The sequence below is a fragment of the Pelobates fuscus genome, chromosome 3 (genome assembly GCF_036172605.1).
Source record: "Pelobates fuscus isolate aPelFus1 chromosome 3, aPelFus1.pri, whole genome shotgun sequence".
Lineage (NCBI taxonomy): Eukaryota > Metazoa > Chordata > Amphibia > Anura > Pelobatidae > Pelobates > Pelobates fuscus.
This window is the reverse complement of record NC_086319.1, coordinates 229,428,076-229,454,853: the sequence shown is the minus strand read 5'-3', so window position 1 is coordinate 229,454,853 and position 26,778 is coordinate 229,428,076. Positions and strand designations below refer to the sequence as shown.

General features: G+C 40.9%; 1 protein-coding gene across 5 annotated transcripts in view; it reads left to right on the top strand.

Moving 5' to 3' along the window:
• PCLO (piccolo presynaptic cytomatrix protein) overlaps positions 1–26,778 on the top strand; it is a 378,876-nt gene that overhangs the window by 300,807 nt on the left and 51,291 nt on the right. For 4 of the 5 annotated variants that reach the window (XM_063448187.1, XM_063448188.1, XM_063448185.1 and 1 more), the window contains 3 exons: positions 19,931–20,039; positions 24,573–24,640; positions 24,802–25,004. In XM_063448187.1, the coding sequence (XP_063304257.1) occupies positions 19,931–20,039; positions 24,573–24,640; positions 24,802–25,004 (380 nt within the window). Of the gene's footprint in view, positions 1–18,290; positions 18,336–19,930; positions 20,040–24,572; positions 24,641–24,801; positions 25,005–26,778 lie in introns of those variants that run through there. The other variant, XM_063448189.1, reaches the window with a different exon arrangement.

The following is a 26,778-nucleotide window of genomic DNA, read 5'->3' as shown; positions in this document are numbered from 1 at the left end:
TGAACATCTATGTCACAGTTATATTTAGGAAGAAATTGATCTTTGTTGGGGCAGACTGTGTTTGCTCAGGAATTTTGTGTCCGTTTTAGTCTTTAAAATCAAACATTAAAACAATGCTATTAAAAAAATTTGAATTATTACTTGGGAATAAAAAATCATAAATGTATATTGAAATAATTAAAACCAGAACAACTCTTTGTACTTAACTTTTAATAAATATGTGTATGTTGTTATTCAACCTTATGGTGCTTTATTTCATTTTACAAGTTTAAGCACATTATATGCACAGTGAGTTTAAAGGGGGAATATAGGCACAAGAACCACTACAGCCCTATGTAGTGGTCATGGTGCCTTAAGTCACCTGGTGCTGTTCCATGGTAAGTAGACAAACTATTTTCTAATAGTTTGACAACTCCCAGGTCCTCTGGTGCAGAATCCATTTTGTTTTATATATCTTAAACACAAATTTCCCTTCAACAATGAATATATAACATTTTTTGGCTATATTTTTATAAAATTCTATGGCTGAGGGTATCATCAAGTTATTCTCAGCCAATGAATTAATTCCAATCACTAATGTGTAATTACGTGCGTCCGCATTAGTGATATCACATAAGTAAGCCAGATGTAGGTAAGTGTAAAGATGTCAGAAAACAGTTTGACTAATTACCATGGTACAGCTCCAGGGTTCTCCTGCCAATATAACCAGTAGAATGTGCCTAGACAATGGTTAGACAACCTTTGGCACTCCAGATGTTGTGTACTAAATATCCCATAATGTTATTACAGCCATAATTCTGGCAAATCATCATGGGAGATGTAGTCTACAACATGTGAAGCGTGGAAGATTGCCTACCCCTGGCTAGACTGTGCCTTTGAGTCAATAGTCAACATGTTTTATAAAAAATATTTAAAATTAAAAATGCAGCAATAAAATAAACAGATGTCTTCCATTATTCATAGGCTGATTATGTTCTCATAAGTCACTTGAATAATCAGTAAATCAAAGATATTTTAAATTGTTACTTACATATATGCATATATCTTAAAATTTGGAATTTATGTAATTGATGTATTTTTAAAGCAGAGCAATCAGCAGGAAAATTATTTTTTTATGATGATTTCTCCACTTTTAGCACTTTGCTTGCTGTTAGCTCTTATGTATTCTTATCTTATATGTAAATAACTGTCATGAAGGTAGTGTCCAGGCTACAATTTACTCACCTATGTTATTCATTATATATACATCCCATTTAATGATGCAAATAAAGAAAGAGGTACACAGTTTTGAAGAACCTGCATTTTCTGCAATTCCGTGTAATGTGGAAAAGCTTTATAGCTAACCTTTATTCATGATAAGTATAGCAGAGCTCCCTGTACCCCATCTGGGTACCTCCACCCAGGATTGCTTCCTATCTGGAACTGAGGAAAACTGCCGCTCTTCTGCCCCAGTCGCTGTGTCTTGACTGGGGCAGAAGAGCGGCCTTCTGGAGCTTTTTCACCTAACCAGGCAGGTATCGTCCCCTCCGCCTATTACGCGGCAGCCCTTCTTCCAGGCAGTATCCACCTCTACCTACAGTTTGATTTCTACTGCCTTTACAAAGGCACTAACATCTCTCAAGCCTAGCTCTTTGAATATATCCCAGAGCTAGAGGGAACATGCAGCCAGCCAACAGGTATGAAAACTCTGTAACTGGGATTCCCAAAAATCTCCACAGGACACTATTCCAAATGGAACTAGCATACAATACTTTTTCACTTGGAATTAGCCCGTACGTTCATTACATATACAGTACTGTGACAAACATAATAAAATTCAAATAACAAAAACATGTCACAAAATATACAGGAAATTATAATAGCATAATAATATATTTATAAAGGGATGGGGAAGACATTAAAGTGACTCTTCAGTGCCAGGAAAACAATCTGTTTTCCTGGCACTGCAGGTCCCCTCTCCCTCCCACCTCCCATCCCCGGTTGCTGATGGGGTGAAAACCCCTTCAGTCACTTACCAGAGGCAGCGACATGTCCCATGTCGCTGCTTCTTCCTCCGCCGCTGCTCCTCCCCTTCATTACTTCAGCCGGCAGGGGAGACTGATCCTGTCTCCCGGCTGGGGAGATCTAATGTGCATGCTTTTCAATGCTTTCCTATGGGTATTTTAGCAATGCTGGAGGTCCTCACACAGCGTGAGGACGTCCAGCGACGCTATAGCACAGAAAACCTGTTCTATGGACCAGGAAGTGCCCTCTAGTGACTGTCTAGTAGACAGCCACTAGGGGAGGATTTAAGCCTGCAAGGTAATTATTGCAGTTTATGAAAACTGCAATAATTACAGTTGCAGGGTTAAGGATAGTGGGAGTTGGCACCCAGACCATTCCATTGGGCAAAAGTGGTCTGGGTGCCTGGAGTGTCCCTTTAATTAACAGAACATATCTCTCCTGCCTGCAGAATTAGCAATATGCAAATCTATCTGAATATGCAAATAAACAATCCTTGCTGTTCATGCGGTGCATACAGCGTTTGCTAGATCCTTGCAACCACCAGGTGGTGCTGTACAGGCTCCACAGCAAAGTCCACCTAGTTGATTGCAAGCATTAGCAAGACAGGAGGACACACTAACCTTTAACCCCAAACAAGCATATTACACACACACACCATGTACCCACAATGCACACAGGGTGACTTAAACATAGGAATAGTCCAGGGTCCTACATAAAATGTCCTTATGAAGCCCCAGGTAAAGGTGACTACCGACACATATCTTCCCCCTCCCGGGGAGACTAACCAGACCCCAGACCTCCAATCGGTCTGGGTCTGTGTTAGTCTGGTGACCTTTCTCAAAAGGTTAAGTCAAAATAGCCTCCTGCCAAAAGCTCCAGTTTGTAAATGCATGGTAATGCTGGGACGGAAAACTGCTGCACTGCACTCCTTGTGGACTAAGTTGTCGCTGGGCATAGAAGGTGCAATTCTCATCTCTAGGGGATAACTCCTGCTGCTGGGAAGTGAGACTGACTGTCTCCCCTCTCTGGAACACAATCTTCCTCTGGGGAGTGAGACTGATTGTCTCCACTCCTAGTGATGCCTGCTGCTGCTGCTGAGGAGTGAGATCGGGTAGAGGTGGGATGCATGCCACCGCAAGGCCCGGTATTATTAATCAAAAACCACACTTCGGTCATGACAAGTGTCTCCAGTTCTCTTACCCATTCCTCTAATGGCTGTTCTCCCAGGAACAGCACCCGCAGCTCTAGTTGTTCTCGTCGGCGCTGATCGGTGGTCGGGAGGAACTCGCTCCGGAAGGGTTTCGTTGAGGTCCTCCTTCCAGAGATTGGCTCAGGTCGCCACCCTCCTTTCTGGTTTTCTCCTGTCTGTGATATGGTCATCACTACAATGCAAAATAGCCTGTAGCCACTGCTGGAGTCTTGCATCAAAGTGGGATACTGCACGCTGTTACATGTCTTCCATATCCCCACTTCCCGTAGGTGGGTGTCCCCAAAGATGCGCTATTTTCCCCAAGGCTAGGAAACCATCCTACTGCTTGCCACCAATTGTAGTGGAACTCCCTGTACCCCAGCTAGGTACCTCCACTCAGGATCACTTCCCATCTGGAGCCGAGGAAAACTGCCGTTCTTCTGCCCCAATCGCCGTGGCTTGACTGGGGTCCTTCTGGAGCTTTTCCATCCAACCAGGCTGCAGCTCTCCTTCCAAGCAGGTATCGTCCCCTCTGCCTATTCCACTGCAGTCCTTCTTCCAGGCAGGTATCATCCCCTCTGCCTATTCCACTACAGCCCTTCTTACAGGCTGGTATCCACCTCTGCCTGCAATGTGGTTTTTATTGCTTTTACAAAGGCACTTGCAGCTCTCAGGCCTAGCTCTCTTGATTTATCCCAGGGTTAGAAGGATCATGCAGCCAGCCAACAGGTACGACAACTCTGTGGCTGGGATCCCTAAAAATCCACAGAGGACATTGTTCCAAATGGAACTAACATACAATACTATATTTTACTTGGGACTAGCCCATACGTTCATTACATATACAGTGCTGTGACAAATATAATAAAATTCAAATAACCAAAACGTCACAAAAAATAATGGAAATTATAATAGCATAATAACATATTTATAAAATATCTCTCCTACTTAAACCAAACTTTTTTTCTTTTTACATAGCCAATATAACCAACTATTCATACATTCTGCAGCTGCACAAGCATAACAAAAACAGATGTTTGCATCCTCAGTTTTGGAGAAATGTATATGAAAATGCCATAGACAGCTACACTATAGCTAAAAAAAAAAAAAAAGAATCAGCAGACTAGGAATGGCAGAGCAGTATTCAATCTAAACCATATGATACATATATAGTATGCATGGGGGCATGGAAAGTCCAGTGAAAAAGATTTCAAATGTATTGATTGAGTACAATGATAATATTATATTAATATAATGTAATATTATATTAATATAATGTAATATTAATAATACAAATTAACTGCCCTGCCCCTTTCCTCTAAATTCATTTATTAATTTACTATATGTTGCTATCATCACTATTAATAATTTATTTTCTATTTCGAAATATGGAAAATGCTCAATATACACATCTGTATATTACAGAATTTTTTTACGCATTTCACACTGAAACATATATTTCTTATGTATTTTTTTTTACCGATGATTGATTGATTTTCTTGTTTATTTATTAAAAGATGTTCCAAGAACAACAAGAATTACTTAATAATTAGCTCTTACTTGCTGCAGCCATAGTAATAAATACTTTCTATGACATCAATTTAGAGTAACACCATAAAAAATGTAGTACATGCAAACATTTTCCTACAAGATTGCAGCATGTTAATAAGCATGAAGCAAGGTGTGGAGAGGTGATCTACACATACATTTATGCCTGGAAACAAGCCCTTTGTGCCCCTTATGACATTTCTTACTATTTTTATTCAAGTGCCCCAAAACATCACATTAGAGCAGGGGTTTACAATTATTTTTTCCAGTGGAATCCTTTGACATAATGCGCTAACAATGTGGAACCCAAACATTTTTTTGGTGCGGTAGCGCAGATAGTTAACAGATAGTAGTACATAGGAGCAGGTGTGCTTTTGTGTGTACAGTTGGTGTTTGTGTATAATGTTAGCGTTTTGATACAGGGGTGTGCTTGTATGTAATGTTTGCATTTGCATGCAGGAGTGTGTTGGAATGTAATGTTTGCATTTGCGTGCAGGGGTGTGCTTGGATGTAATGTTGTCTTTTAGATGCAAATGCACATTTTGTGTAGTATAAGTGTTTGAGTAAAGGGTGTGTTTGAGTGTTTGTATATAAATTTGAAATTTGAATCCAGGGTTTTTTGTTTGTAATGTTTGTGTTTGCAGGAGTGTGTTTGCATGTTGGGTTGGTGTTTGATTGCTGGGATGTATGCACATATACTGCCATGTATATACATACCTACACACACAATCAAATTAACACACATACACACATTTAAAAACATTGATACATACACACACATTCATATACACACTGACATATACACACAGACACAAAGATACACACATTGACACATGCACAGACCTTGACACACAGACACACACTGGCACATACACACACACACACACACACACACTCAGATACACACAGTGACACAAAGACAAACATTAACACACAGATACATACACTGACACATACACTCAGATGTGCACATTGGCACATATAAACTCACTGATAAAAACACTGGCACATACAAACACACTGATATAGACATACTGACATACACACACTGGCACATACACACGCACCTTGACACATACACACAACGTGACAAACAGATACATACATTGTCACATGCACACACTCAGAAACACACAGTAACACATACACAAACCTTGACCGATAGATACACACAATGGCACATACAAACATACACACACTCACACACACACACACACCTTGACATACAGATACTGGCACATACACACACTCAGATGCACACAGTGACACATACACACACTTGCACACACAGATACACAAATGGGCACATACACACAATCAGGCACACACATTGACACACAGATGCACACACTGTCATATACACACTGACACACACATATACACATTGGTACATGAAAACTCACTGATACACACTGACACATACACACACACAGATAAACACACAGTGACACATACACACACTGGCACATACACACACACAATCTGACATACATCAGAGCCACTCTCCTGTTAACGTACCTTGTGGTCCTGGTGATGTTGGCTGAGGCTGATGGGAGGTAGCTGCTACATGCTCACTTCAGCCTCTCCTCTGCCATGCATGCTGCTCCCTCTCTGGGCTGCCGTCTCCAGCCTCTACCTCCTCCCTCCCTACTGCGGCAGCAACTCTGTGAGCTGGCGGATGCTACAGGGGCCCGGTCGTGCTCATAAAGAACTGCAGCACCCGACCGGGCCCCTGTTAAATGATCAAATCTCGGTGGCCATTTTGTTTGGCGAAATTACGGCAGAACCCTATTTTTGTTCTCCGCGGAACACCAATTGGGAAACCCTGCATTAGAGCATCAAAGGTCTTATATCAAAAGCCATAGCACATTGCATATATTGGAAACTCATAAGAAAGGCTGGTAAATGCAACTATTATAAGCAGTTCTTGGTCATATGATCATTGTGATGTTCAATCACAGTGTGTAGTATAAATAAAGGCAGTTATTACGTCCTTGTTCTATAATAGTTGGATTAAGATAAGGTATATATGCATGCAGCAATATTTATATTTCACAATTCAGCCGAGGTTAAGTTTGACAGATTAAAAACTTTGTTTGAAAAGGACCTTCTTCACCTCTTGTGTCTTTTAACATTATTGATGGCTCCCTTGATAAAGGCTTCTTGCCAAAACGTTGGGGGCTTTTTGATTGACTCTGTCCCTGCTTCTCACTTAATTTGGTATGGTTTTTGTATTATTTTTATATGTTGTATCTTTTTTGGAGGTTTTGACTATACTAGCATTATAGTTGTTTGCTTATAGTTTTTTTCACCTATATATTACACATTGTGCGCTCATATATGTCCAGAATTTTTTCTGGTAGATGTGGTATAGCATTATGACCTTGCATCTTGGGTTTAAAATTTAAAGAGACATTCTTATAGTATATACCCATTTAATAAAGATTTTTCTTGTACATAAATACGTATGGTTGTGCTCCTTACTCTATTCATATTGATATGTATTTTGGGTTCTTTGGGGGATAGAGCCTCATGTAAGTGAGCACCCAGCATTTACTTATTTAGCTTCATTTTGGGGTTATTTTGCAGTTAAGTTGAGTGTGCCCACCTTGTTTCATTTATTAACATTATTGATGTATGTCAGTTACTTATTATTAACACACCTCTCCGCATAGTTGTAAAGCACTGTGGAAAATGTTGATGCTACATAAATAATGAAAAAAACATAAACTTGTTTATATAACTGATGAATTGACAATTGCAGCAAGTGGCTTTCAAATTAGTTTCCCACTTGCAAGTAGTTGCAGAGTATGTAAGAGTATCTAAGCCATTGGCCCCTTGTACCTTGAATAGAACCTTGGTTGTATATGCTTTGCCAGCATAGAATTATGTGTTACAATCCTGGTACTTACCCGTTTATGTAAGAAAACACAGGCAAGCAGCTAAGTAAAGCACCAATCTTTAAAAAAAAAAAAAATCCAACTATCAAAATTATAATCGAAAAAGCTGAGGTTATTGTTTTTTTTTTGTTTTTTTTATTCTTTATTTTTGTTGTGCAGAAATTAGACAGACAAGTTTGCCGTGCCACGACATTACATACAGATTTTTCAAGAGGCATAAGACTGTGGCATATGATAGAACTGCACATTTTTAAATGTACGGTAAACATATTAATGCATAAAATGTTGCTTAACAGGAAAATTGTAGGGTTGCTTGAGACATACTATATAGATTGACATTAACGTAGTCGATTATGATAAAATCAAGATAAAGAGAAAGTAACATGCTAAGGTTAATTTTTCAGCAGGGTAGCCGCTGGGCACCGTGGTCGGTGTGGGTGCGTGGGAGACTAACAAGGTGTAATATTATGGTTGCACTGTCATGCCCATCTTAGCCCGAATACACCCACAGCAGTAGGGAGGATGTCAGTTAAATAGGCTGGTGTGATCTCAGCGACATGCCGCCCGGGCCGGGCAGGGAGCCTGCATGGCCCACTCTAGCTGTATTATTACAGTATGCTTACGTTGAACAGTTGTCATGGGATAGCAGGCTACATGGCTACATATATAGTGATTAATTAGCGCATGGCATTGCAGAGTTGGAGCCCTGTTTTACAGCTAATATAATAAATATGGTTGAGGCATCAAATCATGTTAGCTGTAGGAGGCAGATAGGTTTAGCCTAGGATATATACTTTACATGGTAGTGCAATCGTATTATATGATTATATTCTTTGGGCATAGCGTATACTTGACTTTAAAAATAAAATGTAAATAATAACAACATCACAAACCGAAATTAAAGATTCCTCCTGGAGCTAAAGATAATGTTGTACCGCTGTGCCACCTTAAATATATGTTAAATAGATGGAGGTCAAAATAATAACATGTGCTGGTACTATTAGGTAAATAATGCCCACAAGATGGCTATCACAATTAAGGGCAGGCTGCCAGTGGTTAACCAAACATAAATAAAAATTATAGAGATAAAGACAACAGTAATTAGCATCATGTTTAGTCCCATAGTGTGTATAGGCTGCAAATGAGAATAATGCTTTGCGGTATACCCACCGTTGTCATTTAGAGACCGTGATGGAATGGAGGCATAGTCCGCATTTGACCTGTGTGAGATGTCTGAGACCGGGTATTCCACTGTAGTGAGAGTTCGTCACAGTCCAGGTCAGAAATACCTTTGGGGCAGCGTGGCGGGCAGTTCAGCCTATCCCCAGTGTTGGTAAGTCCCGTGCGTTGAGACAGCTAGTCCTGGCAGTGCAGCTGTAGGTTCGATCTGGCGGTGCCCCCCATGTTGTGGGTCCACGTGGCTACGTGCATTATGGCTTCGAGTGCGGAGATGGGCTTCATGTTGCGCTGGTTGCCAGGGTTCTGGTTGGAAGGGAGATGTGTGTGCGTTGCTTGGTTCGCATTCCTGGCTCTATTTGTGTGTTGGTAGGGGCTTGTACCTGAAGGGTTTGGTGCTTTGCCCCATTTCAGAGCCCGGCGATGTCTGCCATCTTGGAGGCTCGTGGTACCTGGTTGTAGAGGCTGCGCTTCGCTGCTGGACGTATCCACGAGGCCACCATTAAGTGAGCTTGTCGATGGGTTGCTCCCCTGCTGCATAGTGCCTCCTTGAGGATTGTGCAGAGCCGGTCGAAGATTTCCATAGGGGACACGTGTGCCTTAGTATGGGTGCTCCGCTTTCCATGTGTATGCTGGTTGGCCATTTTGGCCAGTCTTAGTGTGTCTGTTGCCCTGTTGTGCTCTGTTACCAATCTGCATGCTTTCCCATCAGGTCTGTGTGTCCTGTGGGGACCGGGATATCCCCCGCTTTTTAAAGTGTTATTTGCTCTCAGTTTCTGACAGTTCGGACAGCCCTGTCTATATATCTTTGAAAAAGTGAATTAAACTAATAATAATAGAAATTCGCTAACTGTTAGCTGTTGCCATCTTGTCCGAGGTTATTGTTTTTGAGGGTGTTTTTGCTTGGTTGTTGTTTATGTATGGGTATTCATTTGGTTCTTCTGCGTGGATGGGGAAGCAAAGCTGCTTTATGAAGCTAAGAGCCAGTTGTTAAAACTTGATAATAGATAGATAGATAGATAGATAGACAGACAGACAGATATCTACACAACTACATAAATGCATACTATAATATGATTCATCGTATTTGCAATATTTAATTTCAAGTACTTCTGGTCCCATAAGTTATATTTATAAAACAATTCAATTCTCACTCAGTAGGAGCATTCTAGTGTGTTTTATAGACTGCATAAATTGCTTTTGGGAAATATATATGAAGATTTAATTAGTGTGACTCATTACCTTCTGACATTTCATCGGTTTATTGGCTTGCATTCATTGCACCCTTCAAAAACAAAAAAGAAATTCAATAGCCATTCATGCATTAATAAAATAATTAAATGTAAATATTACACATTAGTTTGCTTTAGATTATTAGAGTTGTTACCGATTCTTCAAGCTAATTAGTAATTATCTGTATTGTAGATTAAGGGGTGCATATTGTGTTTACAGAAAATATTTCTTGAGGTTCATTAAATCAGTAATATTTCTTGATATTCATTAAATAATTCACAAAATCACTAATCCGATTTTATCATATTGCCTGAGCAGAATATCTTGTATATATATACAGGGCCGTCTTTAATACTGATTGGACCATGGGCAAGAATTTACTTGGACCCCCTGGATCCCGCCCTCTCACTCCCTAGCATGCAATCACGCTCTTCACCTCAACAGCCACACACAAAAAAAAAAACCACACACCTTGTAGACCAATAAACTTTAATGTAAACATAAAGAATTGGTTCACAACGTGCAGTTTGTGAGTGTATTACAGATCACCTCATCAATACAACCTTTCCCCCCGCCCCGCATTCTAAATACACACACATACATTCACTGACAGATACGCATACACTAGCTAACAGAAACACACACTCACTAACAGAAACACACACACACTAACAGACACACTCACACTCAGTAACAGACAAACACACTCACTAACAGACACACACTCACTCACTAGCAGACACAAACTAGCAGACACACACACTCACTAACAGACACACACTCACTCACTAGCAGACACCAACTAGCAGACACACACACTCACTAACATACACACACACACACACACACTCACAGGCAAACACACACACTAACAGACACACACAGTCAGACACACACACACTCACTAACATACACACACACTCACAGGCAAACACACTAACAGAAACACACTAACAGAAACACACTAACAGACACACACACTCACAGGCAAACACACTAACAGAAACACACTAACAGAAACAAACTAACAGAAACACACTAACAGACACACACTAACAGACACACACACTAACAGACACACACACTAACAGACACACACTAACAGACACACACTAACAGACACACACACTAACAGACACACACTAACAGACACACACACTAACAGACACACACTAACAGACACCCACTAACAGACACAGACACACACACTAACAGACACACACACTAACAGACACACACACTAACAGACACACACTAACAGACACACACTAACAGACACACACTAACAGACAGACAGACACACACACTCACCCACCCACCCACATTAACACATTTTTTTATATTTATTTAAATACCTACCCCCCAGCCTCCTTACCTTTGGGAATGCTGGGGAGGGGGGTGTCTCTTCCTCCCTGGTGGTCCAGTGGCTGCTGGGCGAGCAGGCGGCAGGCGAGGGAGCACTTCCCCTGAGCTGTCTGCTCAGCTCCCTCGCGCGCCTCAGAGTGAGGCTGGGGGCCAGAATATGACGTCATATTCCGGCTCCCAGCCTCACTCCGCGGCGCGCGAGGGAGCTGAGCAGACAGCTCAGAGGAAGTGCTCCTTCGCCAGCGCCTCCCTCCGCCCGCGCCGCCTGCGCCGCCCGACCGCCCAGCAGCATGTCTGTTAGCCGCAAGGCTAACAAGACATTTGCCTTGGGCATTTGGGGGCGGCTTTTTTTGCCGCCCCCTGGAAAATGCCGCCCAAGGCAAATGCCTTGTTTGCCTCGCGGCTAATACGCCCCTGGTTGTGAGTACATCCCATAGGAAAGTATTGGGAGGCTATTGCACATGTGTGGCAAAACTCTAAGCTTTGCCACATTAATCAGCATCTCCTCATAGAAATGCATTGAATCAATGCATTTCTATGAGGAGTGTTAAACGTGAATGCCAGTGTTGCACATTGTGTAACACTGGACTAGGAAGCCCCTTTATTGACCATCTGATGAGTGGCCTCTAGAGGTAATCCTATGCAGTAATGTAACCACTGCGTCTTCTCTGTGTGTTTATGTTAAAAAGCCTGCAGAGACAAGCTATAGACACCAGAACTACTATGTTACGCTGTAGTGGTTCTGGTGACAATAGTGTCCCTTGAATATTCCTGTGTAGATAAAGTAAACAGTAGAATTTATTAGCAGGGATCAGTATTTATAAATCTACATGGCTCACTTCTTACGTAAAAAATACAAATGTCACTTGGAAGAAAATCCTTAAAATGATGGTGCTTAATGAAAAAAAAAAAAAAAACAGCACAAAAGTATGAAATAAAATGCTGTATCATTATTCTACACATGAAAAAAAAAAGAAAAAACTAAGCACATTCCTAGCCTGATTTTTAGCACAGCTTATGACACAAATATTTTTTTCTTTTGCAGATTACTTATATATATATATATATATATATATTTTATTTTTTTAATAAATGCACAGATTGTATACTAACCCCCTCCAATATACTAACCCGCCCACCCCTCGCCCTCTCCAACATTCCCACCCACCCTCCCTGTCCCCGTCTCCAACCCTCCACCCCATTTTAAACCATTAATAGTTCCCCTTATTCCTTATTAATTAAATACTTACAGTTTTGAAGACCAGCAGGCTCAGGATTCAGGTGCCGCTTTGCTGTTTGTTCTGGGGGGAGAGTCAGGAGACTGATGATGGCCGCTGCGCTGCCTGTGTCCCCGGGCTCACCCTAGCGTTGCCGTGACATCACGTGATGCGCAGTACACTGCAGGCGCAGAGCCATGGAGGTAGGGAGGAGGAGCACGTCAGTCCTGGACTATGCTGCGATGCTGCTCGCATAGTGAAGGATTGGATGAGGATCGCTGGGGCATGCCAAAATAAATAGATAATAGCAGAATATATTATTATTATTATTATTATTATTATTGCCATTTATATAGCGCCAACAGATTCCGTAGCGCTTTACAATATTTTGAGAGGGGGGGATGCAACAATAAATAAGACAATTACAAGAAAACTTACAGGAATAATAGGTTGAAGAGGACCCTGCTCAAATGAGCTTACAGTCTATAGGAGGTGGGGTATTAGAAACATTAGGATAGGAAATATCAAGTAGGAGTGAAGCAGAGCTGGAGGAGAGAGCAAAGCACTATCCCATAGGAGAGCAAGAGACAGGTATGTAAGGGAGAGATTACTCTGGGAGGCCATACGCTTTCCTGAAGAGATGGGATTTAAGGCCCTTCTTAAATGATTGAAGACTAGGGGAGAGTCTGATGGCAGTAGGCAAGTTATTCCATAGGAGAGGAGCCGCCCGTGAGAAGTCCTGCAAGCGTGAGTTGGCCGTACGGGTGCGAGCAGCGGTCAGGAGGTGGTCGCGGGCAGAGCGGAGGGTACGAGGAGGGGCATACCTCTGGATCAGTGAAGAGATATAAGAGGGGTTGGAATTGTTCAGTGCTTTAAATGTATGGGTTAGCACTTTGAATTGACTCCTATAGGATACAGGGAGCCAATGTAAGGACTGGCAGAGGGGCGAGGTGTGAGAGGACCGACTGGATAGGAAAATCAGTCTAGCTGCAGCATTCATTACAGACTGTAGCGGGGCAGTACGGCTTTTGGGGAGACCAATCAGGAGAGGGTTACAGTAATCCATGCGGGAAATTACTAGAGCATGGACAAGCTCCTTGGTAGCATCTTGCGTAAGAAAGGGGCGGATGCGGGCTATGTTTTTGAGTTGGAACCTACAGGACTTGGCAACAAACTGGATGTGAGACTCAAAGGTGAGACCAGAGTCAAATATGACGCCAAGACAGCGCGCTTGTAGGGATGGACTTATGTGGATATCACTGACTTGAAGGGAGAGTGAGAGAGGAGGATCAGTATTAGGAGGAGGAAAGACAAGGAGTTCAGTTTTAGAGAGGTTAAGTTTGAGAAAGCGTGACGACATCCAGTCAGAGATGGAAGAGAGGCAAGCAGTGACACGTTGCAGGACGGCCGGGGAGAGGTCCGGTGAGGAGAGGTATATCTGAGTGTCATCAGCGTACAGGTGGTAGTTGAATCCAAAAGAGGCAATAAGTTTTCCAAGAGAGGCAGTATAAAGAGAAAATAGAAGGGGACCAAGGACAGAGCCTTGGGGAACTCCAACCGAGACAGGGCGAGGGGAGGAGGTATCCTTGGAAAAGGAGACACTAAATGAGCGTTGGGAGAGATAGGAGGAAAACCAAGAGAGGACAGAGTCACAGAGACCGAGTGATTGAAGAGTTTGAAGGAGGAGAGAATGATCAACTGTGTCAAAGGCAGCAGAGAGGTCAAGGAGAATTAATATGGAGTAGTGACCTTTGGATTTAGCGGAGATTAGGTCATTAGTCACTTTGATAAGAGCGGTCTCAGTAGAGTGGAGAGGGCGGAAGCCAGACTGAAGAGGGTCAAGGAGAGAGTTGGAATTAAGGAAGTGAGACACACGGGTAAAGACAAGTCTTTCCAAAAGCTTTGATGAGTAAGGGAGCAGGGATATGGGACGATAGTTCGAGGGGGAGGACGGGTCAAGAGATGTTTTTTCAGGATAGGTATTACAGTGGCATGTTTAAGGTCAGCAGGAACAGTGCCAGAAGAGAGAGAGCAGTTAAAGATGTGTGTTAGGATAGGCACAAGACAAGGGGAGAGAGATCTTATGAGGTGAGATGGGACAGGATCAAGTGGGCAAGTGGTGGGGCGAGAGGAATGGAGAAGTGCAGCCACCTCTTGTTCAGTAGCTGGGGAGAAAGTCTGAAGGGTTGGGAAAGCATGATTTATGTGTGGTTGAGAAAGAGAACGGCAAGGAGGGGAGAATTGTTTCCTTAGCTGTTCAATCTTGTCAGTAAAGTAATATGCAAAGCTATCAGCTGTAAGGTTAGTTTGGGGGGTGGCCACAGCAGGGCGGAGAAGGGAATTAAAAGTGTCAAAGAGACGTCTGGGATTGCGGGAGCATGAACTAATGAGAGAGGAAAAGTAGGACTGTTTGGCGAGGGCAAGGGCTGCGCTGTACGAAAGCAACATGAATCTATAATGAAGATAGTCTGCCTGGGTGCGGGACTTCCTCCAGGAGCGTTCAGCACAGCGGGAGCAACTCTGCAGATAGCGTGTTGACTTATTATGCCAAGGTTGGGGTCGTGTTCTCCTCGTGGTGCATGTTTGGAGTGGGGCTGCAGTGTTCAAGGCAGATGTGAGGGTAGTGTTATATGTGGAGATGGCCAGTGAGGGACAGGAGAGGGAAGGGATGGATAGCAGTTGTGAATCAATGTCAGCCGACAGCTGCTGGAGGTCAATAGAGTTAAGGTTCCTCCTGAGCTGAGGGGGGTTAGGCTGAGGTTGTTGGGTGAGGGGGTAATTGAGAGCAAACGATAAGAGGTGGTGATCAGAGAGAGGAAATGGAGTATTGCAGATAATAGATAATGTACATGAATAGGAGAAAATAAGGTCGAGGGTATTGCCAGCTACATGAGTGGGAGAATTAGCCCACTGCAATAGTCCAAGGGAGGAAGTAATTGAAAGTAGTTTAGAGGCTGCTGGGGTTAAAGGTGGGTTAATGGGAATATTGAAGTCTCCAAGAATTAGGGATCGAATGTTGGAAGAGAGGAAGTAGGGTAACCAGGCAGCAAAGTGGTCAAGGAAGAGGAGAGGGGAACCAGGGGGACGATAGATGACGGCAATGTTAGCAGAGAAGGGTTTGAAAAGGCGAATTGAATGAATTTCGAATGATGGGAAAGAGAGGGAAGGGGGGGTGGGCAGGATTTTAAAGGAGCAGTGGGGTGAGAGAAGAAAACCTACACCGCCACCTTTAATCTCCGCTTGTCTTGGATTGTGGGTAAAGTGTATATCTATTATCTATTTATTTAACAAATTGTTGTGGCCAGCGGGGCTCAAGAGGCAGCTGCCTTGGGCCCCCCCAGGAACAAGTGGGCCCGGGGCAACTGCCCCTTTTGCCCTGCGTTAAAGACGGCCCTGTATATGTATATATATATATATATATATATTTTTTTTTTCTGAAAAACAATAAAATGTGTTTCATGTATAAGATAGTTTTCTAAGTGCATCTGATATCACTAGGAATGGACTGGCCCATCGGGAACACGATTTCCTGTTGCTAGCCTGTAGACATTTTGGGGTAAGTGGGACACTGGTTGTAGAGTTCAGAGAACTCAACACCCAAAACAAGCAGGATATGATCAAGAAAACTACCAACATTCCTCTGCCCAAAATGTAGGCTGTATTTGATACAAGATAATTTATTTATTAACAATAACAATAGAATTTAGAATCACAAATTGTGTAATGATCATATAATTGTCAGCACATCTGGAAATTACTATGATTCTATCTTTAACACATTTACATACTATCCCTACATAAGGTTTTACTAAACTACTTTAGAACTTTAAAAAAGCTCTCACCTTTCTGAAACTTCCAGAGATTCACTTGAAATACCATTCATGTCACTGTGTACCCGCACATGGAGTATGTGTGTGAAATGAAGGGGTCTGTTTGTGTATTGTGTATTTGAATGCACTTGCGTGTTAATATGTACTGTTGCTACTTAAAAGCAATGGTGTACATGTGTGATGCGTTTGAATGTCAGGGGTCTGTTTGTCTGTAGTGCTGGTGTTTGGATGCAGGAGTGTATTTGTATGTAGTTTTGGTGTTTGTATATAATGCCGGTGTTTAAATACAGGAGTGTGTTTGTATGTAGTGTTGGCATTTGATAATAGGAATGTGTTTGTATGTAGTTTAGTTTTGATGTTTGAATGTTGGGATGCATGAATATATACAAACATATACCTACACTATAGCACACACAGATACACACACACACAGGTACAAACATATACCTACACAGGCACATACAAACACAAACATATACCACTTCCTCCCAACACACACATACACACAGATTCATGTACACACACACACACACACATATATATACCTACATACACACACTGGCACATAGATACACACACACAGACACACATACCTACACATTCACACTGGCACACATAGGTACACACTTACACACACTAGCATGCACACATTGGCTCACACATCCATACACACTGACACTGAGACACACACACACACACACACATATACACATTGACACACACAGATATGCATATCTACACATACACACTGGCACACATACACATAAACACACACAGCTACATGCACAAATCACAATTTACATATTATTAACCACCTGCTTCCATACCTTTTGGTGCAGGGTGGTGAGTTCCTGGGGCTGGCTGCTAATGATGGGAGTCTTAGGCTGCCTGCAGTGCTCACTCCTACCCTCTCTGTTCCTCCTCCATGTCTCCAACCCACACAATCACTTCCTCCCAGCACGCTCTGCAAATACTAAAAGCACCTGGTCACACTGCCAGAGGGCTGCATTAACCGACTGTGCCCCCAGTAACATCTACCGGGGGCTACCTGCCCGGGATTCCTACCAACATCGCTGATAATGCAGGGGCCTGGTGAGGCTCTTAAAGGGCAGCGGCGCCTGACCAGGCCCCTGTCTACCTGTTTAGCAATAATGCACACCTGGCGGCCCTAATTGCATGGGCCATCCGATGGTCTTCCAAGATGTGCGGGCCCCAGTGCCACTGCACTGGTGGTAGTTCCACCACTGCTGTGTACTATTGTAAAATACATTACAGCTGACAAGCTGATTTTTCATGCATTTTTGTCTCCACAATTATCTGGTGTTTTAAGTATTTTATCACACTGTAGATATTCACAGTAGGTATGTCTTAAGCCTGGTGACTTATTGATTTATAGGGGACTTGGTGGCTTAGGGGTTTAATACTTTTCATCCTTTGGCCAAAAGGTGGAGGATAAGCAGAGATATTCATCAGGTAGCCACCCTGCCTCAGAGTGACTTGCAGCATCAGACAATTTCTATCATGTGGATTCGTGTAAGGAGTTGCAGCTGCTCGTGGACTCCAAAATTTATATTTCATCGATATCGTATATTTTTTAGCAAAATATTAACCAGAACGCAAAACGTATGTACTGAACCACCAAATATCTTAGATTTATCATATGTCAAAACTTTGATTCTGTTGTATTTATTTATAATTTATCATGGAGAAAACACTTTAGAGTTTGGATCAAAAACAACTACATGCATCATTTAACTGTCTTATTGTTTGAAGTACCGGATACTTCTAGATTATCAATATGTTATTTTTGGATTTTGTTATGCAACAGCACAGGATTACCGCACAACATGCACGAAGATCCATTTTAGTTTTTGTAAGTGAAAATAATTGATTGCAGTGGATATTCCTTGTGTGCTGTCTTCAGACTATTTAATTTGCTGTGTAATAAATGAGAATGTGCATAATTTCTTAAAGCAGCATTAGGTTTAATCATAAACTATCTTTAAAAGTATAATTATAATTTTAATTATAAAGTACCAGTATATTGAATTGATTATACAAATAGTAGGTTTAAACACCGAATACAAAACGTTTAATATAATTGAAAAATATATTTTTAACAATTCATCATTATTCTAATTAATTTTATTAAATATAATGTATATATATTTTGTAATTTATTATTTTTATTCATTTTATTACATATACTTGCAATATATATTTTTAACAGTTAACTAATGTTAAAAATACATTAGTTTTGTTTGCAATTGTCATTTGATACCTGCTACTTTAAGAAATTACATTCCCACACAAATTCCAAAGCGTGGTTTGACACTTTGAAGTTTTTAAATTCTCTACTAATAATATTTAAATATGGAATATAATTTCAACCATATGTTATTTAATGTTTGACCTTCACTTATTATATGACATAATTGTTTTGCAATGCTATTCTTTAAAAATAAAACTGCAATAACCATTTAGTCAATTCAATTTTTGTTAATTTACAAAAAAAAAAAATAAGAAAAAACAGACTGCATGTGGGAAGATAAATATGAGTAACAAAGATTGCTATATTTTTGTGGGCATTTGATGCAACTTGCATATTATCTCAAGGCATATTACATCATTTAGTGCTATTTTATAGGAGTGTGTCAATGTGAATGATTTGTGCCAATTAAGAAAAACAATTATATATTTTGGGTCATAAACCGCCCCCCCCAAAAAATATAATGGCATGATATTACTGAGGCATAATTTACTATGTGAATTGCTAAATTAATTGTAATGATAGGTTGAAGTTTGTGGTCCACATTTTTCTAATAGCTTTACATTCTTGCTATGTTTACTCATAAGTATTGCAATGCAGATATTTTTTTAGTCCTCTTATGCAATCTTCATAAAATTAAGATACTAAAGTTATAATTAATAAATATAATATTAATTTATTAATCATTATTTTTTTAAATCAATGTATTTAAAATATCTGATATAGTGACATTTATTTATATATTTTTTTATTTATTGCTTTGAAGTACATATACTAGCTTGCATGTACAATAACTAATTTAAATAATCCTTTACCAGACATCTCTACTAACAATGTGAACATTTACAAAATGGGAACTAATCATGAGACCAGGTCACATTATAATATACGGATAAATTATAAGAGAAGATTAGGGGGTCACTTTGTCCTTCTATTCTTTTTTTAAATGTTTTTGGAAACCCCTGAAGATTTCTCACTAATAATAAAAAAAACATGTTGATTTAAAAATATACATGTACATGGTGATAATGTACAATAATGTACTAATCATGAAAGCCAATATGAGAGAACAATTAACTGCATATGGTCACTAATGCCAGCATGATCACACATTTTCCCTTACTTTACTGACTTTAAATTATTATCGATTCCTATTTTTAAAATGATCGGTTATACTTAACATTTATTTTTTTCCCCAGGAATGCAAGTTTTAGAATGGAATGGTCATCAATTAACTGAAAAAACCTATGAAGAAGTTCATAGCATTATTAGCCAGTCAACAGGGGAAGCTGAAATATGTGTAAGACTGTGAGTTTTTGCTATTTTTTCTTCAGATTACCCTTGTACTTTATATTTAATTTTACAATGAAATTGATAGGACTTACCTTTACCACAAATGTTTAACTATCAGTAAAGTCATTAATGTTCTGTTAAAGTAAACGATACATCTGTCCTACTCTAAAAAGAGGATTAAGAGGGGTAAAATACTAATCCATCAGAAAATGAAAAAAATAAGATTATTTAAGGCAGTGCTCCCCAACCTTTTTATCGCCGCGGACCGGTAAACGTTTGATAATTTTTCCGTGGCCCGCTTGTTTTGATTTAATAAGACAAAAAAAAACCAAACAGTCACATATATTAAAAAAAACACGCAGACACATACATAGTCAGAAAATCACAAACACAGTCACATAAAGACATAGACTCAAAATTGTGTGTATGTGTGTGTGAGCGGTGCAGTGTGTATGTGAGGGTGGCAGTGTGTGTGAGAGTTGCAGTGTGTGTGTGGGGGGCAGTGTTTGTGGGGCAGTGTGTGTAGTGTGTGTATGGGGGAAATGTTTGTGGGGCAGTGTGTGCAGTGTGTGTATGGGGGCAATGTTTGTGGGGCAGTGTGTGTATGGGGGCAGTGTTTGTGGGGCAGTGTGTGTAGTGTGTGTATGGGGCAGTGTGTGTAGTGTGTGTATGGGGTAGTGTGTGTATGGGGCAGTGTGTGTATGGGGCAGTGTGTGTATGGGGCAATGTGTGTAGTGTGTTTATGGGGCAGTGTTTGTGGGGCAGTGTGTGCAGTCTGTGTATGGGGCAGTGTTTGTAGTGTGTGTATGGGGCAATGTGTGTAGTGTGTGTGTGGGGCAGTGTGTGTATGGGGACAGTGTTTGTGGGGCAGTGTGTGTAGTGTGTGTATGGGGCAGTGTTTGTGGGGCAGTGTGTGCATGGGGGCAGTGTTTGTGGGGCAGTGTGTGCATGGGGGCAGTGTTTGTGGGGCAGTGTGTGCATGGGGGCAGTGTTTGTGGGGCAATGTGTGTAGTGTGTATGGGGCAGTGTTTGTGGGGCAATGTGTGTAGTGTTTGTGGGGCAGTGTGTGTAGTGTGTGCATAGGGGCAGTGTTTGTGGGGCAGTGTGTGTAGTGTGTGCATGGGGGCAGTGTTTGTGGGGCAGTGTGTGCATGGGGGCAGTGTTTGTGGGGCAATGTGTGGTGTGTTTATGGGGCAGTGTTTGTGGGGCAATGTGTGTAGTGTGTATGGGGCATTGTTTGTGGGGCAATGTGTGTAGTGTTTGTGGGGCAGTGGGTGTAGTGTGTGCATAGGGGCAGTGTTTGTGGGGCAGTGTGTGTAGTGTGTGCATGGGGGCAGTGTTTGTGGGGCAGTGTGTGCATGGGGGCAGTGTTTGTGGGGCAATGTGTGTAGTGTGTGTATGGGGCAGTGTTTGTAGTGTGTATGGGGCAGTGTTTGTGGGGCAGTGTGTGTAGTGTGTTTATGGGGCAATGTGTGTAGTGTGTGTGTGGGGGCAGTGTGTGTAGTGTGTTTATGGGGCAGTGTGTGTATGGGGGGTAAGGAGGCTTTTTTAAAATTTATTTAATTAAAATTAAGATATTCATGTCCCCCCTCCCTTCTTACCTTTACTGGGAGGAGGGGGACATTTCTTAGTCCCTGGTGGTCCGGTGGGGATTCCCTGGTGGTCCGGTGGTGGTGAGGTGAACTCTAGCCCAGTTACAGGGCTAGAGTTCACTCTCGCGAGATTTGGAGCGTTGCCGTGGTTACCGCGGCAACGCTCCAAATCTCGCGAGAGGAGGACCCGGAGGAGCTGCAGGTAAGAGCTTCCGGGTCCTCTCTCACTCCCCTGCCGGCTGTCAGCACAGTGCCTGCAGACTGGGGAGGGAGATCTCTGATCTCCCCTCCGGTCCGCAGGCACATTGCAGGGCTGGCACTTGGGCAATGCCAGCCCTGCATTAGCCGGCAGGCTCGCACACCCCACACCCCTGGGCGGCCCGGTACCGTTTGATCCACGGACCGGTACCGGTCCGCGGCCCGGGGGTTGGGGAACACTGATTTAAGGCACACTAGTGAAGTGTGTTGCAGTTTTACTTTTTGTAAAAGCAGTATACATCCTATTTATATTTTATATTTCTTTTTTTGTTTTGTCTAAGAAACTCTTCAGTTCTTCAGTTCCATTATTGTTACCTAAAGAGAGAGACTTAAAGCAGTTTGGTACAAAGGATTCACTAAATAACATTAACTGGAACGGTTTCAGTATTGAAGGGAAATTCAGCAATTTATCTAGTCTTATTCTTCATAAAAATGTTTTTTTTTTTTTTTTTCTGATAGTCTTCTGCAGATTTCCACAGTGTCTGCAAAGATCCCTTCATGTATTCGTCAAGCTGCGTCAAATATTATGACTGCATTTATTCTGAGTGTGTAGATATAATATTTGGTAGTGAAGTAGTGAAGAAAAAAAAATATTCATTTGGGTATAATGACAGCTAAGAGTCAACAATATTCTGAAAAAATATTAAAAAAGAATATTAAATATTAAAAAAAATGGTATGAACACTCTGACTTGGCAGGGAATTAGACAGCAAATATAACTTTACTACCAGAAATAGATATTCTGCATGTCAGCCATTGATACTTTTATTTTATATGATCATCCCATTTATTCCCCATCTGAAAAAGTTTGAAGACTCAACATTCAGTTTTTAGAGCACAATCTTCTGTAATGAAGATTATTATAAAAAAATTAAAAAAAATAACGAAAATAGACCATAGGTAAATAAGTCCACACTCTACGAGCAGAGAAAATGAAGGTCATGGTTGAGTAATTATATTTCTCTCACTATGTGTAGGAAGCATTAAGGCCCTTAATCTATACTCAAATGGAATTGCAATACAAAGTAGCAATAAGCCCCCTCAGGAATCCAAAGTAACTTTTCCCCTGCAGCACTTGGTGCTTTTATAATTTGAATAATTATCAAAACCAATCTTAAAAATAATGTAAAAAACAATAGGTTTTAAAAAGGGAGAGAAGTCTTATAGACTGTGGGGAATTAAACAGTTATTCCAACCACATAACCACTACAGCCCACTGTAGCGGTTATGATGCCTGGGCTACCTTAGCCCACCTCTGCAGTATTGCGTCAAACCATTTATAAAAGGTTTGCCTCATTACCTAGGTCCTTGCCAGGCTCTACAGCTATCTCTCCTAGTTTGGTCAACATTCTCAGTATAAAAAAAAAAAAAAAAAAAAGGATTGAAACTCAAAATACATTGTTTGCTACATCAGATACACATTTAGTAAGTGTTTGCATAGATAAATGCTGGTCTATAGTTCATCTGTTAAAAGTTTAGGAGTTTTTATTCAGTGAATTTTTTTTCATGTAAATTAACTTTTGAATTTGCAAAATTTAGACAAAATATTTGTATAGTTAAATGTGAAATTTCTCTTCATTTATTGTCTTGAGAAGTTAGTTTTAAATTCATAACTGTTTTTATTAAACCTTAAACATTTTTATTTATTGCATACAGCTAATAAGTGTAAATTCTGTAATATTTTCTCATTTTTTACTATGTTAAATTGGTCAGATTTTTTGCCAATCATTTATACAAATCCAGCCCAGGGTCTCAGGGGTTTAACAGCAATAATGTGGCTATTTCTTCACTTAGCTCCTTGAGGTCTTTTTGGTGAATATCATCTGGCTCTGAGGCTTTGTTTATATTTACTGTATTTAAGAACATAGAAACATAGAAACATAGAATGTGACGGCAGATAAGAACAATTCGGCCCATCTAGTCTGCCCCATATTTCAAAATACTTTTAATTAGTCCCTGGCCTTATCTTATGTCTAGGATAGCCTTATGCCTATCCCACGCATGCTTAAACTCCCTCACTGTGTTAAAGGACCACTCTAGTGCCAGGAAAGCATACTCGTTTTCCTGGCACTAGAGTGCCCTGAGGGTGCCCCCACCCTCAGGGACCCCCTCCCGCCCGGCTCTGGAAAGGGGAAAGGGGTAAAAACTTACCTTTTTCCAGCGCTGGGCGGGGAGCTCTCCTCCTCCTCTCCGCCTCCGTTCCTCCCCGTCGGCTGAATGCGCACGCGCGGCAAGAGCTGCGCGCGCATTCAGCCGGTCACATAGGAAAGCATTCATAATGCTTTCCTATGGACGCTTGCGTGCTCTCACTGTGATTTTCACAGTGAGAATCACGCAAGCGCCTCTAGCGGCTGTCAGTGAGACAGCCACTAGAGAATTAGGGGGAAGGCTTAACTAATTGATAAACATAGCAGTTTCTCTGAAACTGCTATGTTTATAAAACAATTAGTTAACCCTAGCTGGACCTGGCACCCAGACCACTTCATTAAGCTGAAGTGGTCTGGGTGCCTAGAGTGGTCCTTTAACCTCTACCACTTCAGCTGGAAGGCTATTTCATGCATCCACTACCCTCTCAGTAAAGTAATACTTCCTGACATAATTTTAAAACCTTTTCCCTCTAAAAGTTGCTTGAAGCAAAATGTTATATGTTTAGGGGAATTTTTGTATCTCAGCCATATTGTCTTCTTTTTTGTTTCAGAGATATCAACATGCTATCAAACTCAGTAACCCCTCAAAACCTAGAGCTCCATGAACCAGCAAAGCCTGGTAGGTCACTTCTATTAACATTCTAACACATCACTCACCATGAAACTCTAGTGTATAAGTGATTCACAGACCCCCGTGCATGCAAACAAATCATTTATGTGATTAGTAAAATAACCAGTTTTTCATGTCAACCTGAAAGGTCCATGTTTTTCTTCTTATAGTGGATAAAACAAAGTCTCCAGGGGTGGATCCTAAGCAACTAGCAGCTGAACTACAAAAGGTTTCCCAGCAACAAACACCAGCTTCTGCAGTGGAGAAAGGGGCCTACATTCATTCTGGGACCACATCAGCTGCCTCTAGTGCAGTCCCTAGTCCTGGACAACCTGGGTCACCCTCAGTGAGCAAGAAACGACACAGCAGCAAGGTGCAATTATATTAATGTTTTGTTTGTTTTTAGTCACATACAATTAATAACCGTCTGTGTAAAGAAGACACAATACTTGACTCTGGATTTGCTTCAAAATAACAAATGTTATTGTGGATGTCCATAATAATAATGCTATACACATAGCCCAAAACATGTTTGCAAAAGCAGGTGAACAGTCCCCTGAACAAATATTTTCAAAGTGGCAACATTTCATCTTAGATAAAATGGAAAAAAACATCTAATTCCTCTTTCAAGAGCATAATGCTGTAATTTGTCTTGGCTTTCGCAAACAAAGTATATGAAAAACAGTCCTCTTATCCATCCATAATCAGATTTCTAAAGAAGAAAAATGACTCATCCATTCTATTTATAAATAAGTTGTTAATAAACAAAGCAATTGTCTACGTGTGCATTATTATGTCACATAGTTACACAGCTGAAATAAGTTCAGCCTTTCTCATATCTGTTTTTGCTGTTGATCTAAAAGAAGGCAAAAGAAACCAGTGTGAAGTGCTTCCAATTTTGCAACACACTAGATATAAAATTCCTTATTGACTCCAGAATAGAAGTCAGTTATCTCCAGGGATCAATAAACTATTACACCACTAATTAAAAATTATATCCCTGAATATTATGTTTTTGTGAGCATTTCTCCAATTGCTGTTTAAACATATGTATAGACTCTGATAAAACCACCTCTTCGGGCAGAGAATTCCATTTATTGTTCTTAGTTTTAAAAACCCTTTCCTTTGCCTTAGACTAAATCTCCTTTCTTCCAGCCTAAATGTGTGATCACATATCAATGTTTTTTTGGTACCGGATATATTTGTATAATGTTATCATATCCCCTCTGAGACGCCATTTTTCTAAACTAAAGAGATTTAATTTTTTTTAATCTTTCCTGTAGCCTGCCTCTGAACTTTTTCAAGTGCCATAACATCCTTCTTTAGAACAGATGGCCCAATTACACAGCATATTCAAGATGTGGTCTTACCAGTTAATTATAAAGAAGCAAAATGATATTTTACTCCTTAAGAATTAATGCCCCTATTTATATATGACAATTACTTACTGGCCTTAGCACCTTATTGGCATTGCACACGGATGCCTAGTTTATTGTCTATAACAATTCCTAAATCCATCATGTGTTATCACTAATTCAATACCATTTAGGGTGTAAGTTGCTTGCACATTCTTTACCCCAAAGTGCATATCTTTGCACTTATCTACATTAAATATCATCTGCCGTTTGAGTGCCCAGTCCCCCAGTCGATTTAAATTTCTTTGTAGCAATATCCTGCTCACATTGTATTACTTTACAGAGTTTTCATCATCTGCAAACACTGAAACATGAATTTCAATGCCTATTAGTTTACATTTTAGAAAAAAACAGGGTTATTCACTAAAGTGAAAATTCAAAGTGAATCAGCAGAACTGAAAGCATAGTTGACAAAGTTTCAAATTTTTCCAGTTTGGCTATTTTTACCTTTAATTTGAAATAAATGATTAACCCCTTAACGCCGTTACGGCGTTCTATGCTGTCCCGGCTTTAAAGCCGTTGGGGCGGATAGATCGCCGTAACGGCTTAAGCCCCCAGGAGGTGAGATCTACTCACCTCCGCCGCGATCCTCTTCTGGAAGACTGCCTGACAGCCCAGGCAGCCCTCCCCTGGCAAATGATGCCCCCCTATAGCTGGCTGTGGATATGCCAGCAGGGGGACTGTCTAAAATATCAGACAGTCCCCCTGCTGGTAGGTAGTGTAAAAAAAAAA